Genomic DNA, 19,043 nt, shown 5'->3' with positions numbered 1-19,043 from the left:
TGACTCAAACCCGCTACTTGATCAAAATTGTTTGGTTTGGAAACATGTTCAATCATGTCCAACCGCATGTTAATTCGAAACTGTCCATCCATCTCCTTTGGTTTGGTGGTCGGATTCGAACGGGTTTCGAAATTACAAAAGCCAAATATCAAAACAATTGGAAAAGCAATTTTAGATTCACAAGATTCAACAGATTCAATGACCAAAAGAAGAACAAAAAACACTTCCATATAAACATGATTCTGGTATACCAAAAAAAATTAACTAAACTAAAAAAAAAACTTAAATTAAAATAAAAACTAAACTTGAGGATCAATAGATCTAAATCAATTGACATCACTACCGCATCCAACCATCTGCAATTTTACCATCATCGTTCTCGAAGCTTCAAGATCAATCATTTGATGCGTATTCCCAACGAAATCACCATAAATCAAACCAAACCAAACCAAGCCTTAAGTCCCATCAAATGGGATCGGCCGCAGGACTCCTTCTCCACTCGACTCTATCCAAGGTCATTTCACTAGTCAAATTAAGAAGATTCATATCTCTATTTACTACACTAGTCCACATTAATCTAGGTCTACCCCTTCCTCTAACACTACCATCTACCGTCACTGTATCGCATCTCTTCACTACTACCTCTGCTGGTCTCCGTTGTATATGACCAAAGCATCTCAATCTATTCTTTCTCAACTTATCTTCTATCGATACTACTCCTACACATTCACGAAGTCACCATCAACTTTAAAAATTCATAAATCCATCATTGATGAAGCTTGAAGGTCATCGACCATGAAAAGGAATAGGGCTTTCCCTTTGGATATTCATATCATAAGACAGTAAGGTTTTTGGAGTTTAGGGTTACAATTGAATATCTGATAGAATAGTGAGAGAGAAGAAGAGAGAGAATGAGGGAAAGAGAGATGCATGGGAGAGAGAGAAAGTGGTTAACAGTAAGTGAGAGAGAATAGAGAGAACGAGGGAATAACAAAGAGAGATACATGGAAAAAAGAGAAATTTGTTGACGGAAAGAGAGAGAATGAGAGAAGGATAGATACAATGCCTAAAAAAAAGATAAAGTAGTTGAGAGTTTTGAGATTGACGTTTAGATAAAAGAGAAACATGTTTGAGAGTTTTCCAGATATCATAACACACGTGCCACGCAGATAATGTGCAATCCCCAAGACCAATAAAAACTTGATAGGAGGCAAGGTAACATTTTTACAATATATATTCAGTCGGTTCGGTTTCAACGGGTCCCAAATATCTAAACCCGTTAATTGAACCAATACCCAAAAAATTATATTTTAACAAATTGCAACCGACCGCTGCTCATCGGGTCGGGCAGTCTAGTCAGATAGGCTGGGTTTCACGTTTTGGTGAACACACCTAATTTATGTAATAAGATACACTATTGTGATTGTAGCTATAAATTTGTTATATTATAGGATGGTCTAGCGTAATTGTAATTGTGATTATTATGTTAAGGAATATGTTGTTATTTCAATTTTAGTTAGTGTTATGTTACATTACATTAAATAATCATATATATAACATACACTTCTTTTTTTCTTTTTTTTTTTGCATGTCTTTTATGTGTCATGTCTTGCATTTTTTGAAAATTTACATGTGAACATGTCCCTGTCGATGATTCTTAACTTAGGAAGCACGGATACAGATATAGACACAAACATGAGACATGGCGATTTCAAAAACAATTAAGACATGAACACGATAGGATACGTCAAAAAAAAATTATATATTTTATTTGCTATTTATATTAGTAATACATCCACAAATAGCCAAAATTAATAAAACTGGCATTAAAAGAAAAACACAAACAAACTAGATTTAAATAAGCCAAATACTAGATTTGTGTTACATTGCATTACACGTTCCAGAAATTATTAGAAGCCTTTCTCTCAAATTCACAATTGTATTTAGATCTATGTTGCATTGTCAATGGTTCGATATGAGTTTTATATTTTTTTTTATTAAATTCAACTCTGCTGTTTCCAAATATTATAATATAACCCTCAAAATTAGGTTTGAAAAATTAAAATGACCCCGTTGTGTCTCAAAGTATGACCCAACGTGTCCCCCAAAAAATATTATTAAAAAAATGCTTCTGACACAACTACAACACTTATTTTGAAGTGTCGGTGCTTCATAGTTCTTCACTAACCAATCTCCATTAAGTCTTATAGAAAATGTTTTCTCCCATCATTATTCCAGCCATGTTCGTGTCTCAAACATGGCTACGGCACCTATTTTGAAGTGGTGGTGCTTCATAGTTCCTAGCTAACCAATCTCCATTCAATCTTATACAAAATGTTGTATGTTAAAACTAAATAAAAATTACTCTTAGCACAATAGTCTCTTCAATGATTATCAAATCATAAAACTATAGCAATATAAGAAGCATGAAACTTAGGTTGTGAGTTATTGAGCTTAGGCCAAATCCTACCCAAAAAAGAAAAGAAAAGAGGATAACCTAAATGAAAACCAAAAATAAAAAATAAAAACAATAAGAAGAGGCATAACAACAAAATACCCATCTGTTTAAATAAATTTGATGTGCCATTTGATTTTTGTAAGCATAAAAATTCATGCCAAAAATGAGATTAAAGGTGGACAAGTCATACTAAATTTAATCAGAACAAAGGAAGCAGATCACCCAATTAAGGATGTACATTTGAACAGACTCAAGAACTTGAACATCTTTGATATGATCTCAAGCCATACCAATGCCTTGGTTTCAGTTTTTCACAACCATTTCAACAAATAATGTTCAGGAATACAGATTTTGCTTCTATTTTAAACATAACCAACAACTGAAATAGACATTTAGATTTAAAACCTTGGGTCATGAATAGAATTATGACTCCATTTTTAAAAGATCAGCACGCAAGGAAAATGATAAGTTTTAGCAGCATCACTTTCTAAATTGCAAGCTTTTCATACACGGTGCCGGAATAATTAGAATCTTGACTCCCAATGCATTAAAAGAAATAGTTTTTTGTACCTGGTGCCTGAATAATGAATAATAAGTTTGTTTTCTTTTAATGCATTAGGCGTCGAGACTCTAATTTATTCTCAAACTTCGACAGAAGTTGCTCTTTGTAAAGTTCCCATCTCTGCCATTGCAGGTCTTTTTTACACACCCAATAAGCGCTGCAAGACAAATCTATCTACTTAAGTATGGCCATGATTTGCTCAATCAGAGGTTAGCCCATGATTTCTCATGAGATAAACAAGCCAAGCACCATCATTAACTTGTTAATCTATTCAGCTCAATAAGCTTATCAGGTATCCCAAGCCTATCGAGCTCGGGCCAAGGTTGGATTAACTAGAAGGTCTGCTGAGATTGCTCATAAAATAAATGAGCTGAGCTCCAGCTTAAGTTTCAATTTCATTGAGCCAAACTTGAGCTACCCACCACTTAGCTCAACTCATCTCATTAATTTGAATCACACAGCCAAAATGCAAATGCAGTAAAAAGTAGTACAACCCACGAGATTTGAAAATGACCAAAAGCATTTATACAAAGTATTACATATTTACTAGTATAGTTATGAGATCATACCAATTTGAAAGATTCTAGTTGTTCAGGGAGCTGATAACGTCTTTGCCCAGTTGTCAACGACAAAGGGTGATGCAGATTAAGCTGGGCAAGCTTGCATGGATCTTGGGTTAGCGTGGCAGATAGAACCATCTTCACAAGCCTAGGATAAGAGTTGCCCTTAAATCCCCTTTCAACACCTCTACAACAAATTAAAATAAATTGTTAGTACAAGCTAACTGTCACATGGAAAATACTTCACTAGACATTTGGACAAAAATTAAACAGGAAAATTGAAGAAAAAGTTAAGTCTCCACAAATGCCTACAAGGATCTGAAACTCCCCACCTTTAATCCAGTGGTAAAACAATGAGATCAAAGCGTCCATGAGTCTCAAAGATTCCCTAGTGGACAATTGTTAAGTGTCAGTATGGTATTAGACTAATATGTGGGTTCCAATACAAATTGCTTAGACCACAAAAGTTTCAAGAGTATGAAACACACATTCAATCGTTTCTTATCATGGCTTCTAAAGAGTGAAGACCACCATAACTGGCAATTCACCAGTAAACCAACAGTTGCTATTGTTTGTTTGAGAGAGAAAAACTTAGGGAATGATTAGACAATTATCCCCTTTTATATTGATAATAAGTAACTTACAATGGAAGCCTTGGAGGCACAAATAAGAAAATAACAGGATAAGGAAATAACAGCTAATAGAATAATCAATACACAATAATCAAAGATATTATTGTAACACTCCCCCTCAAGCTGGTACGAAGATGTCTCTCATGCCTAACTTGACATGCACATAGAATGGTTTGCTTCCAATTCTCTTGGTGAGAATGTTTGCCAGTTGTTCAGCTGACTTCACAAAAGGAGTACATATAGTGCCACTGGTGAGTTTCTCCTTAATGAAGTGGCGATTAATCTCCACATGTTTCATTCGGTCATCCTGAACTAGATTGTGAGCTATGTTAATAGCAGCCTTATTACCACAGTAAAGTCGCATGGAATCAATATGACTAATCCCCAGATCACTTAGCAGCAACTTGACCCATAAGAGTTCACATACACCTTGTGCCATGGCTCTAAACTCGGCCTCTGCACTAGACCGGGCGACTGCATTTTGTTTCTTGCTCCTCCAAGTAACCAAATTACCTCCAACAAAGGTACAATAACCAGATGTAGACCTTCCATTAGTACTAATCATGCCCAATCTGCATCTGTATAAGTTTCCACCCGAAGATGATCATGTTTAAAAAAATACTCTTTTCCGGAAAAGAGTATTTCAAGTACTTAAGGATGCACATTACTGCAGCCAAGTGTGTCTCGTGAGGTGCATGCATGAACTGGCTAACCACACTAACTGCCATGGCAATGTCAAGACAAGAATGGAATAAGTAAATGAGCTTACCCATTACTCCCTGATAACTCCCCCTGCCAACAATAGCTCCCCTACTATCATCACTAAGCTTCTGGTTTGGCTCTAGTGGTGTATCACAAGTTTTACTCCCAATCATCCCGGTTTCTTTCAATAGGCCAAGAACATATTTTCTCTGACAGATGAAAATTCCATCCTGGAACCGGACAACCTCAATACCTAGGAAATATTTCAGATTTCCCAGGTCTTTTATTTCAAACAGTGTTATTAAAGGCGATAGGCGCACCAAGGCGCCAACGTCTCCTAGGGCCTAGGCTCAAGGGGCAAAGGCGAGGCGCATGCTTCACCGAATTGAGGCGCACCTTGCACAGAAAAAAATATATAATTTAATACAAGTAAATAATTTAGGGTTTAGCATAAACAAAATGAAATGTTAAACATTTAGTGTTTTTTGGAGATTAGAAATTAGGGCTAATTTTTCTTCTGTCATTGATTTGGGGTTGAATGCCCAATGTATTGGCATCTGTAATAAATGTGAGGATCTTCTGTAGCTACACCATATTAAATCAATGGTCAGATTTTAAACAAAACCAATTAAAGCAACAATAAAAAAAAATAAAAAAAGCCCTCAACACGCAAGCCTTGGGCCAGTTAGGTACTATTGAAGTCGCCTGGCTTGGAACACTACAAGGCGCAAACCTTGGGCCTGGATGGGACTTGGACCTAGACGCACGCCTAGACGTGCCTTATCGAAATCGCCTAGCTTGGAACACTACAAGGCGCAAACCTTGGGCCTAGATGGGACTTAGGCCTAGGCACACCTTTAATAACACTGATTTCAAACTCGTTTGTTAAATATTTCTTCAACCGGGGTATTTCCTCACTATCATCTCCAGTAAGCACCATGTTATCCTCATAAACAATGAGCGTTGTAGTCTTACCATGTAAGGAATACTTCACAAACAAAGTGTGATCAGTCTGACTCTGTTTGAAGCCATATCGGAGCATAACCTGTGTGAATACCTCAAACCAAACCCTTGGAGACTATTTGACACCATATAATGACTTCAAAAGCCTGCATACTTTAACCTTGTTTGATGGTCCTCAAAGCCAAGAGAGATGTCCATATACACCTCTTCTTCTAGATCACCGTGTAAGAAATCATTTTTTACATCAAACTGATGAAGTGACCAATCCAGATTAGCTGCAAGAGAAAGAAGTACTATGACTAAATTCATCTTAGCCACTAGTGCAAAGATCTCTTGATAGTCTACTCCATAAGTCTGAATAAAGCCCTTTGCTACCAGTCTAGCCTTGTAACACTCAATTGAACTATCTGCTTTATGTTTCACATAATACACCCATTTGCATCCCACAGGTCTTTTGTCCTTAGGTAACTCAGTTAATTCCTAAGTGCCATTCTTACGAAGTGTTTTCATTTTTTCTATCATGGCATGTTTCCACTCAAGGGTAGCAAGAGCATCTTGAAAATGATTAGGTATACTAAGAGAAGAAACTTTGGACACAAAAGCTCTATGAGAAGGAAACAAACTAGAGTAGGACACAAAATTAGAAATGGGATGCTTAGTACAAGACCTCACACCCTTTCGTTAGGCAATAGGAATATCAAGATCAGTATACTCAGGAGGAATAAGGGTTTCAGAGTTACCTGGAATCTCATCAGAAGAAGAAGATAGCAGTGGATGATCAAAAGTGGTCTCTTGTATACAAATAACTTTCTATCTGTCTTTGTCCTTGACATAGACATTCGGTATTTTCACCACAAGTAGTCAGTTTACCTTCTATGTTCTCCACCACTAGTGATGAGCCAGGAACTGATACAGACTCAAGAATCCCTTCACACCAAGGCTCCCCCTGAAAAGAGGACTGGGACAAGAAATGAGACTGTGACTCAAAGAATGTTACATCCATGGAGACAAACCACTTACGAGATGGAAGATGATAACACTTATAAGCCTTTTGAGTAAGAGAGTAACCCAAAAAGACACACTTCATAAAGTTAGGATCAAATTTACCACGAGAAGAAGCATGATTATGGACAAAACATATACACCCAAAGACTTTAGGGGGAATAGAGAACACAAACTCAGAACTTGAGAAAACCTAGAGAGGAGATTTTTTGTGCAACACTTGGGTTGGGAGACGGTTGATGAGGTAGGCAGCAGTGAGAACTGCGTCCCCCCAATAAGACCAAGGCACATGCATAGAAAAAAACAGGCAACGAGCTATATCAAGAAGATGATGACTCTTGCGTTCTGCAACCTCATTTTGTTGAGCAGTGTTATGCAAGAAGTCTGATGAATAATGCCATGGATGGAAAAATAGCTTGCTAAACCAGAATCAATATACTCACCCCCAATATCAGAACGCAATATTTTGACAATCGCCCCAAATTGAATACATATCATTTTATGGAAATTACAAAACACACAAAATACCTCACTTTTGTCTTTCATAAGACATACCCAAGTAGTACGAAAAAAATCATCGATAAAAGTAACAAACCATCTATGACCTTTTAAAGACACAACACGAGATGGACCCCAAACATCAGAGTGAATTAAGGAAAAAGGTACTAAACTTTCATTAAAGCTTGGAGCAAAAGAAGCTCTATGTTCTTTTCCAAGTTGACAAGACTCATAATGAAACTCTAAGACATTATTGTCTGTAAAAACATAAGGAAATAAATGCTTAATCAATAGAAATGATGGGTGCCCAAAACACTGATGCACAGCCACAGGTATTCCTTGGTGGCAGGAAACTTGATAGAATGAAGTGCCAACTTGTCCGCCTGATTCGGGATATAGAGACCACATTCTACTCTACCATTGCCAATCGTCTTCCTCGTGATAAGGTCCTGAAACAGACAATAATCAGGAAAGAAAGTCACACTACAATTCAAGTCATAAGTAAGACAACTCAATGATAAAAGATTGACAAAGAAATAGGAACATGCAAAACAGAAGATAATGGTAGAAAATGAGTGGCATGGATTAAACCTTTCCCAGAAACAGAAGAAACAGTACTATCAGCGATCCTAACTTTGTTCTAACCTGAAGAAGGCTTGTATTCCAAGAACAAATCACAAGACCCAAACATATGATTTGAGGCACCAAAATCAATAATCCAAGGTAAAGACTTATGAGATAGAAAAGCACTTGGAGAAGCAACTAAGTTACCTGAGTGAGCAAAAGACAAGGAGGATGTACAATGGAGTAGTAGAAGAGCAACGATCCAATAGGTGGCGCAAAGCATCCTCTAACTCAAAAGAAGACAATCCAGATATATCACCACTAGGAGGAGCAACTGAAGAGGCATCGGGAGTATCCACTGCACTAGTATGATGTGCACGTGGATTACACCCGCATCCTCAAGACCGTCCAGAGCAACCCCTGTGACTACCAGAACGGTCACCACAACCACCAGAAGGAACCCCATGAATCTTCTGACAAGTCTCACCGGTATGTATTGGCCAGCGACAATAATCACAGAATAGTGTATCCATCTCTGAAGGACTACAGGAAGTACAAGGCAGACTAGTACCTTCCCTAGGAGGAGCAGAAAGTAAGACTTAGCGCTCTGTAGAGGTAGGTGGCAGCATAGCAGAACAACGACTCTCTTCGTTCTATGCATAGGAAAAGGCCTCCTGAAGGGAGGGAAGAACATTCATACCAAGGACAAGACTTCGAATAGGATCAAACTCTAAGTTGAGACCTTCCAGAAATTTGATGACCCGTTCATGTTCAATAAACTTCTAGTAACCTACTGAATCAATTGTGCAAACAGGCTTATAATCCTGTAGATTATCAAGACGTTTCCAGCCATTGATAAGAAAAGTGAAGTATTAAAGGACAGTCACATCCCCCTGTACTGAGCGTTCAATAGAACGACGCAACTCAAAAGTCTATGAGAAATTCCTCTTTCGGGAATAGGTAGTGACCATAGCATCCCAAATATCCTGGGCAGTTTTCATAGACAAGTAGCCTTCCCTTATATCAGTTACCACGGAATGAATGAGCCATCCCATAATTAAAGAATTGGTAATCTCCCATTGGTTATAACCAGGATCAGTGATTCCTGGTGCCTTGATCCTCCCATCAACATAACCCATCTTCCCTCTACTCTTCAAGAAAAGTGTCAGACACTGTGACCAAGCAAGATAGTTTTAACCATTAAACAAGGGCAAATTACAAACACCCCCCTCGAGGTTTGGTGAAAATACAAATTCCCCCCTGAGGTTTGAGAAATTACAAATTACCCCCTGAGGGTCAAATTTTCATAACAAATTAGGTCAAATTAGGGAGGAATCTGTATGAAAATAAAAATCTCAAGGGTCAATTTGTTATAGAAATATAAACCTCAGGGGGTGGGATGTAATTTCTCAAACTTCAGGGAGAAATCTGTATTTTCAACAAATCTCAGGGGAGGTGTTTGTAATTTGCCCATTAAACAAAGAGGTGGTGATTTTTAGGCTAGGGTTTAGGTTTTCGGATGTAATAGTCATAATGGGACTCTCCCCTCTAGCTGTCTGAGAAGTAGTGGTGGATTCACTAGTAAGGTCAACCATTTATACTCTACAAACCGAATAACAACCAGCACTAATCACAAATACTGGAAGAGGGAATAAAATCAACTGGACCAAGCAATGTCAATTACAAACCATGATAGGAGCATACCAATCAGTCAAAGCTGGGCAATAGCGAAATGTAATGACCCAAAAAAAAATAAATACACAAAATGGAAAAGGAACCTCCAATCAAAACAAGGCTAAGCTATCCTCAAATAAGGCAAAACCTTGCTAGACTTGAGGAACAGTGGTGAGATGAACCAATCAAAACATGCAGTGGTCAAAGAAGCCTCAGAGTGGCTGTCGGTTGAAGCCAAAATAGGCCAAGGAGCTTTCGGCTGGAGCCAAACAAGAACGAGGGACTGTTGGCTGGTCCTGGGTGCTCACCAGTGACTATCGCAGGCCCTGGACAGAGAAGAGAGGGTCAAAACACAGTGGGCAGCAGTTAGGTGGTGATGGGTGAAGGTGGAGAATGAGATGGTAACCCTAAGGCTCTGATACCATGTTTGTTTGAGAGAGAAGAACTTAGGGAATGATTAGACAACCATCCTCTTTTATATTGATAATAAGTAACTTGCAATGGAAGCCTTGAAGGCACAAATAAGGAAATAATAGAATAAGGAAATAATAGCTAATAGAATAATCAAACCAAAGATATTATTCTATCAGCTATATTATATATAATACGATAATGGATACCTGACTGCAGTTTTATCTGCAGGTGTATCCAAAGCATGCACAATATACCACGCAATACTACTGTCACTGACCAATTACTACAAGAAAGGAGGTAAAAGAAATTAGAACTCACGATCTCCTTCTGGTTTTCAAGTAACCAACTGGGGAAGGAAAGAAAGTGTTGGCATGAGGGAAGAGACTTCCAACACTAGATTGGATTAATTGAAGAACAGTAGGCAGCCAGGATTGGTATGCCTCCCTGAGTAATCGATCTGTTTCATCAACAACCTGAAAAATTGACCTCGTCAAAAGATAGTCTTCTAAAGAAAATTCAAATTAAAAGCTATGGATGTTAAACGCAATGTTTTGATTGCTGAAGTTCAATTTGTTCGTTGTAATTTTTTATTCTTCCACTGATAAACCATCACAGCAACAAGATACCAACAGAAGGACAAGCAATGATGACTGCAATTTTTGAAACACGTTGACGGAAGCATTTGGTGGTATCATGAATTTAAGTATGGACTCATGAAAAATCATAAAATTGTAATCCAACTGCAGCAGCATAATATGTAAACATATATAGATCATTAACTTAATTACAGTATTTATCACAACTCCAAAAATATGTAAATCGAAGTTGACTAAAGTTTGCTTGTAAGAAATAAACTCGCTTTATAAGTGGAGATACACTCAGACCATATAATACTAGTGCTAATCAATAGCAATCCATTAAACACTCCAGTCATTAACAAAATATTCCAATCTGATGAAATACAAAAAATACATAATATAAATACGTAACATATTTGAAACCATTATTTCAGAAAATGGAATGCTGTAGGGAACAAAAGTTACATCAGAATTATATGTGAAAGGTGAAATCAACACAATCTGCTACTCACCAGATAACAAACATGCTCAAGTGTAAAACCTTTCGTAGAATTTATATGATCCATCAGCCTGCCAGGAGTAGCCACCAAAATGTCCACTGAACTTTCTAAATCCAGCGAAAGATCTTCGGGGTCATAACAGATACCTGCCTCAAGCTTAGGTCTCTTAATAAGTTCAGAAATTTCATCAGCAATTGAAGATTGACCAACTGCCAAACCAACAGATAAGCTCACTGCAGGTGCAATAGCAGCAAAGACTTCCTTAACCTGAAACCCCAAAAAAAAAAGAAAAAGGAAATAGATACCTTTCAAGGGAGCATTAAATAGACCTTGATACAGTTCCCCTCTAGTATTCATAACATTCACATTAGTCCACTTGTTTTCCAAAGGATGAATGTGATGGCAAGTACGGAAAGAACAAAAAGGATAGATCTGGAATTTCACATGGAGCACAATTAGAACATCATGGAGTGAAGATTTAGAAAGTTTTAAGTCTTTATTTGTGTTTATTATAATTTAGCACACTACTGAACAGATTTATGCCGTTATATTATGTTTTTGTAGTTGGAGGTAGTTTGGTAATTTCAATAATTGTTCACCACGAGTAGTAGTAGTTATAGTCCATGGATCATAAAGTAGGTCAAGTAATGTTATTTGAATTTTATTTACAATCCTAGTTGGTCTAGAATATTTGTACTTCGTAATGGAAAAATAATCATAAATATGATAAGCATAAAGGTAGCACTGACTAAACATCAAATCAACATACCATTTAGTTGGACCATCATTGGAAACATGAGCTCCTCTTTCTTTTGGAGTATCCAACAACATGAATCCAATTTTCCCATTTAAGGATCCAAAGAAACATCTTCAACCTAGGAGATTTCTCAGGTTCAAATAACATTCCATACCTTCCTCTCCCCTTTCCAAAGCCACCAATTATTACTTTTTTTCATCAGTGCCATGAGGCACCTTCTAGGAATATGTTTTAACTGTTTTATGTGCTTCCAGATTTATCTTAATGCTCCTTTCCTTGATTATTAATTCGTCATTTCTAAAATAAGCTTCGTCATTTTTTCCCACTCCACCTTGCAACACCCTCACCTCATAGACATTTCTTAGAAATATAGCTTAAAGTACATTCCATCACATTTTTTTTTCAAAACATGCAAAACTCATACCAATTCACAAACATGTTCCCTCTTTTGCATCTGCATATAATTTTGTAGGCAGAACCAATTAAATTTGATAGCCAATTTATTCTTTCATCCCTCTTTCATTTTGTCAATTAAAATGGTCCCCTTTTTCTTGGTGAATAGTAAAAGCTCAAGCTGAAAATCACATAGAGGAGGATCCAACACCAATCTCACCAAGTTTGTGCGAATAAAAAGTGGTGATCAGGTGTATAAGAATTCTAATCTTCCAGCGCCTTGAATTGCCAAGACAACCATTAGGTAAAGGCAGTTTAATTAAAATGATCCTTTGACAGTCTATCTAGCCATCAACCTTATAATAATATCCCACGTCCAATGAACAAAGCTTTAGAAGTTCACAACGAAGCCCATATAAATTAATACAACAATCAGCACACCAATCCCCAAACATACATACAATTTTGCATGAAGAAAACACCTATCTCAATCACATCAGATGTGTCTTTATAAATGTAATGAAAATAAATGTATTTTCTCATGAATTTTAACAAACAACTAAAACAAAACAAATACAACGGTACTCAAACGTATTCTTAAGGTCATGAATAGTTCAATCAACTTTGGTACTGCAACACAATTGCGAGTTCATCTATCTAAGTCAAGCTTAGGGGTAAAAAACACTAATAGTTCCATGATTATGAGATGAGAATTAACACATAATGAAGAAAACATGCATGCCCAATGTGTGTGTGTTTGAGTGAGAGAGATTGATGGCAGCAATATCCCTTTAAGTAGAATCACCAGGACATGTGCAAAAATGGGAAATCGGTACGTAAAGGTGAATGTATAACCAGCACGGCTAAATCACGTGTGGGTAACACCACTAAAACACGAAGACATCTAACTGCACGAGTTGACAGCATTTGCACTATTGGCAAAGCATAGGCTAGCGTCTTCCCACTTCCAGTTGGTGAATTTATACAAAGGTCTCACTCACAGGAACCAGGTCCAATTGTCTCTTGCCAGACTGCGACTTGCACTGGAAAGAGGGAAGTAAAACCCATATTCTCCAAAGCCACCTCCAACCTAATATAAGAACAATTCACAACTAACCATAACCACAAAAATATAAGCAATATAATTCAAGGGAGTAACAGAGTGAAAGCCATTTTACAGTAATCAAATAGGTAATCAAAATTGAAGCTCAATGTCAAGCTCCAGGGCGAAAAAAAGTTCCTTCAAGCTAAAGGAAAAATGATGCCTAAACCTCAATGTAAGAGTCACAACAATGATTGAATTATTAAGTGGGTGAAAAGCATTGTACATTTTTACCTATATATCAAGGGTCTTTAAATGGTTAAAACATAATAAGCAAAGGTTGCCTCTAAAAAATGTAAAAGTTCACAAAACTTCATGAACACCAAATTACGTGCTCCTTTTAATATATTAAAATATAGATGTTAAAAATGTTATAAATTTAAATTACAGAGGTTTATTTAAGTAAATAGTAAAGTGAATTTATATTGTCAAACGTTATTTTATTTTTATTGACTAGAAATTCAAAAATGGGCATGATAATATTTAAGAAAGATGTGTTACATTTAAATAAATTTTTGATTAAAATAATGTCTCCCTAAAGTAAAAAGGTGACAAAGAGCCCCTCTAGTCAACCTTTTAAAAACAAGGTAAACTACATTAACACTCCCCTGAGGTTTGTTTTTACTACAATTTCCCCCTCGACATTTGAATTTCATTGCACTCCTTGAGGTTCGAAATCGCATTACATTTTGCCCCATTTTGTTAATGGGGGTTAGGTCAACTAACAGCTTTGGATGACAATGACATCAACGTAAAAAGTTATAAAAATACCAATTTTAACCTTACTCTAACCCCTAACCCTAACCCAACCCGAATTACCTACCCATACCCAATAAAACCCTAAATATACACTAACCAAAAATTTAAGTGGAGAAAAAGAGGGAGAACGACGAGAAAGTAGAACGAAAGGGAGAGGGATCTTATGTCCACACGCAGCCATGACATTTTCAGTGGGAGAATGAGGATCACAACAACCGCGATCCTCCTTGGTGGTCTAATGTTGTGTTTCTTTTCCAACACCAGCCTTGCCGATCAAAGCTACTTGTCGGTTCTCCACCACAACCTTGCTTATTTCAAAGTGCGGACAACAATAGGTGATTTACCCCCTCCTCTCTCTCTCTCTCTCTCTCTCTCCCTCTCTCTCTCTCTCTCTCTCTCTCTCTTTTCAGGTTGGTGGTGTAGGTGGCGAAAGAGGGAGATGGTGCTATAGGGCTGGTGATGGTGTGGATTGGGTTACCGGTGGAGTAGGTGGCCAATGGAGAGTGGATTGGGGTCTAGGTAGGATGGATTTAGAGTGATTAAGGAATAATTGTAAGGGGGTACTAGGTGTTTCAAATAATACTCGAAATGGGTGATACCATGATGGTGATGTTAGGTAATGGTGTAGGTGATGGTGGGTATATGGTAAGAATTTTTTCCAATTGACTACTCAGTGGAACCCTCTTGGGCACCATTAGTTGCTGCATGCTTTTTATTTTTGTTGTAAAATTGTTGAATCAATTGAAGAATTGAACTCTCAAAGCCAATAAATAAAGAGATGGTGTATTCTATAGGTTGTGGCTATGGTTGGGTGGAGGCACAACAAGAAACAAACATAACAATTTGTTTGCATGAGAACATCTGTACTTGTTTAGTTGTTTTTTGCAAAGCAAATGCATACTCAATACATTGATGTTGCTAGATATATTCAAATAGCCAACCACGTGGTGTCAAATAGCCAACTTTCTAAATATTTTTAATTGATATGATGTGTCAACAAGGTGTTTGTATAGCGATGGTGTTTTGGGGGTGATTGTTAGGGCTGAGATGGAGCCTCAAGAGAGAGAGAGAGAGAGAGAGAGTAAAATTGGGTCATGTTGAACGGGAGGAAGAGAGAAGGGAAGAAAGGTAATAAAGCCATTTTATTTTTTTTTCTGTTAGTGGTGTTAATAGACAAATTCTGATAAGAGGGTCAGTGTAATGTCTAGGATGTGAGGGAAGAATTTGTATTATTCATAAACCTCATAGGGTGTGACTGTAAAAAACCTAAAATCAACCTATTTTGCCTTAAATAAGTGCAAATAAGCTTAAACTATTTTTACTATAGATTACATCAAAATGTTATCTCAACTTAATTAAAACTAAAAGTTGAAATATTTAAGTCATAACAAACAACCAATTGTTCAGTCGCATCTAGTCAATAATAGCCATGTGCATTATATTAAGGCTATTTATAGGCTTTTTTTAATTTGAAATTTTATACCAATATATTCGGTGTAGTTTCTGCTTAATAGTTTTAGAAATAAATAAATAAATTGAAAAATAATTGATTATCAAAAACTAGAGGTGAATGTTTTTATGTTATGATTTCTAATTCTCAACTTTCAACTTACCAAAAGTTACACAAAATAGGTTCAATTTTTCAAATGGAATTGAGTTTGGGGTTATTTTGTGGAGGTTCGATTCAATTGGATTTGGGCATGCATGTGTACTAGTATTTTATGGAGCTTTTAAAACACAACAAATTTTTGGGTGAACTAGGAAAAGTCCCTTAAAATACACTTATCATTAGAGACACCACAACACATTCTAATCGATAAGATCCTTCAGTTTTAAAATTTTCAAAGGCTAAGTCCACATAGTGTACTCATATAATTCTTTGTGACTAGTTTAAGCCTACACCTTTCACAGTCAGCCAAAACCTAGTAAATAGCTAAACAAATATAAATCCTAGTTGCACAGACTCTTCTAAAAAAGTGGGGGGAAAGAAAAGACAAATTTAAACCTAATCCGTGAAGTATGCACTGCTAGAACCCTGGGAACTAACCATACCTAATGACAGGGATGGACCCAGAGGAGGGCAAGCGGGGCAATCGGCCCCCCTATGACTTTTAAAAAACCCATTTGCTATACTAAGTTTGTGAAATGAATTAACTGCCTATCTTGTCTATTGCTTTAATAAGCTTTATTACAAAAATATTATTTATTTATTGCCTCAAAAAATAGAATTGCAAAATCTCTTATTTGTGAATACATGTAGAAGTTGTGAAAAAATTGCAAGTATAGAAAATGAAATGTAATTATCTTGATAGGTCACAGGGACGGGTTCAATCCAAACCAAAGAGAAAGAAGTTCTCCTTCTGGTTGTGCCCGTCTGTCCAAAAGTGCAACGAAATCGATCAACAATTGTTTTAGTTTGTAAACAAATGTGAATTTAAGAAGAAAAAAATTGCTTCCTACATACATGTTTCGATGTTGTTTTCACTTTTATACGGGTAGATATTGATGTTCATTCTTTCTTTATAATATTTAGTATATATGGATAAGGTAAATTTCCTGAGAAGAACAAATGGAAGAAAAACCCTAGGCAAAAGCAACAGAGATGGATATGTAGAGAGATGTCAGAGGAATAGAAAATGTGATAGCAATAGACAAATTTATCAATTCCTCAATCAACCATTCTAAACCGGTTAGAATTGATGAACTCTTCACAAATTTAATCAATTTATGTTGAGAATTATGAAAGATAAACAACAAAATACATACATAATAATCATACACAAACACACAACTATATACACACACAGAGAAAGAGTACCTGGGATCAAGAAAAGGTAGGAGATTAAGAGGGCATTCATCGAAGAGACTAACATCAATAGGACTTCTCATCCATGGGAGCACAGGCACGCTCTGCTTTTTGTTATGCTCTGATGCTTCCTCCATTATCTCTTCTTCTTCTTCTTCTTCTTCTTCAAAACCTCTGTAAACCCTTGCATGCACTCATGGAGAGAAATAAACATTGATTGATAATTTTGGACATGGATGAACAGTGTTTTGCCCCTGTGTTTCATTATTTGTCTTGTTTGGGTTTAAGGGCATTGATGGAATACAGTATTTAATGGAGGGTGATTCTACTTATATGCTATTTAACTTCTTTACAACTTTCATCTCATTACATTATTATAAAAAATATTATTATATTTGATAAAATTTTGTAAATATAATTTGAGAATGAGTTGTATTTTTAATTTGTGTGTGTTTGAAATTATGATTTGAGTGTAAAAAATTTGTTTGGTGGATGAATTTTGAAAAGAGTTTTGAAAAAAATTTTGAAAAGAGTTTTTGAATTGAGTGATGTGATATAATTTTTGTACAAAAACTTATAATTCATAACCAAACGCACAACCCAAAAATTTATTCAAAACTAATAAAAAAAAATTAAAAAAAACGTTAAAAAATATTTTTTTATTTAACATATAAAAATAACAAGTGCAAAACAACATAAAATAAAATTCAAGAATACTGTTCCAGTCAACCAGCCGAACGTCTTGGGAGAAGTCCGGGGGACGTCCGGGTACACGCATTTTCAAACGTGGGTGTGGAAATGTGTTTTGAAACTATAAACAAACGCCGTACTCAAACTAAATGGTAGAATTACATTTCCAAAGCTATACCAAACACAGCCTATAATTCTCATTACACCCCCAATATATTATCAAAACTAACCCTAAATTAACTATTTTATCTCTTTACACCACTAATTTTGGTAACACGATGGTAAACAATTTACATTATTCCGATGTTATGTTACCAGAAAAAATAGATCTCTCTAAGATTTTATTACTATACATTTACAGAGACACTTTCTTCTAAACAATAATTTTTTAATTTGTGGTGAGCCTATTTGGTAATATAACGCTAATTAATTTGAATTACTCCCGTGCCATATTATCGGACAATATTTTTTTTCCCAACATTATGTTGCCGTCTAATTAGATGATAACAATAAATTAATTTGGACCACTTGTGAAGTGAATGTTCAATGATACATTGTTATACAAATGAGATTACTCTAGTGTCGTGTTACCAAACTACAATAGAGTTGTTTAGGCCCTTATCACTGTACATTGAAAGATTTACTTTTTCCTTGAAAGATCCATAAAAAATTTATAAATCAAACACGCATACATAAAATTATACATAAATAGTATCCATAAAATTATTCATAAAAATATAAAGTGTACGAATATCCATAAAGTACCCATAAAATCTGTCATTATTTGGATCCATCAATCAAACATGTTATCACAATTCGTCTTGGTAATTTGTAGGTAATTTTTACCCCCTTAATAGAAATAGACATCCACACTTTTTAGAACCTAACAGCCTTAATCGTTCTCCTTTGATCTTCATGTTGTCTCTATAGTAACTACTTCTTTTACAAGCAAGTATAACTCTTGGTTTTCTGTCATTGCCTCCCACATTTGATATCTTTATAACAATGACAAATTCAATCTGCATCCCAATGTCAAAAGCCCATTTAATTAATGCTTCACAACTAGGAAAAACCTAAAGATAATAAATGCATTTATACGTCAAATTATTAATAAAACTCAATACAAATTAAAAATAAGAAAAAATCATATTCATAAAAAAAAAAAAACTTAACAAACTTTGTCTGTAATGAATTCATGACTAGAGTCCACTAATATTGCAGTACTTGTGTTGTTGCAATGAGTATAAGTATAATCCTTCCAGGCAAAAAAAAACTGAAAATACATGATAATGAGAAACCAAACAAATTAAAAACATTTGGTTTGGGGTTGCTGGAAATCTATATTTTATTCGGTAATTGGTTACCAGATTTATATTTTTTGTTCGGCAATGTAATGTCAGACTATTTTATTTGTTCGATTTCGAAACAC

At 35.9% G+C, this 19,043-nt stretch overlaps 2 protein-coding genes across 18 annotated transcripts in view; one reads left to right on the top strand and one right to left on the bottom strand.

Annotated features, from left to right (window-relative positions):
• LOC114299806 (DEAD-box ATP-dependent RNA helicase 1) overlaps positions 1-17,241 on the bottom strand; it is a 158,395-nt gene extending 141,154 nt beyond the window's left edge. For 4 of the 16 annotated variants that reach the window (XM_082894001.1, XM_082893997.1, XM_082893998.1 and 1 more), the window contains exons 1-4: positions 16,990-17,239; positions 11,120-11,374; positions 10,348-10,502; positions 3,590-3,767 (exon numbers count right to left, since the gene is read on the bottom strand). In XM_082894001.1, coding sequence (XP_082750127.1) covers positions 3,590-3,767; positions 10,348-10,502; positions 11,120-11,374; positions 16,990-17,061 — 660 coding nt within the window. In that variant the 5' untranslated portion in view covers positions 17,062-17,239. Of the gene's footprint in view, positions 1-3,589; positions 3,768-10,347; positions 10,503-11,119; positions 11,375-11,412; positions 13,348-16,936 lie in introns of all 16 variants that reach the window. The other 12 variants (XM_082894004.1, XM_082893996.1, XM_082894005.1 and 9 more) reach the window with 5 other exon arrangements.
• Positions 1-19,043, top strand: part of LOC114301643 (protein NUCLEOLAR COMPLEX ASSOCIATED 4) — a 131,526-nt gene that overhangs the window by 72,561 nt on the left and 39,922 nt on the right. The gene's annotated exons all lie outside the window — the stretch shown is intronic.

Source organism: Camellia sinensis, chromosome 11 (genome assembly GCF_055761805.1).
Source record: "Camellia sinensis isolate YWXY chromosome 11, ASM5576180v1, whole genome shotgun sequence".
In the NCBI taxonomy this organism is placed as follows: domain Eukaryota; kingdom Viridiplantae; phylum Streptophyta; class Magnoliopsida; order Ericales; family Theaceae; genus Camellia; species Camellia sinensis.
Note: the sequence above shows the minus strand (reverse complement) of the source record. Positions and strands in the feature narration are given on the sequence as shown.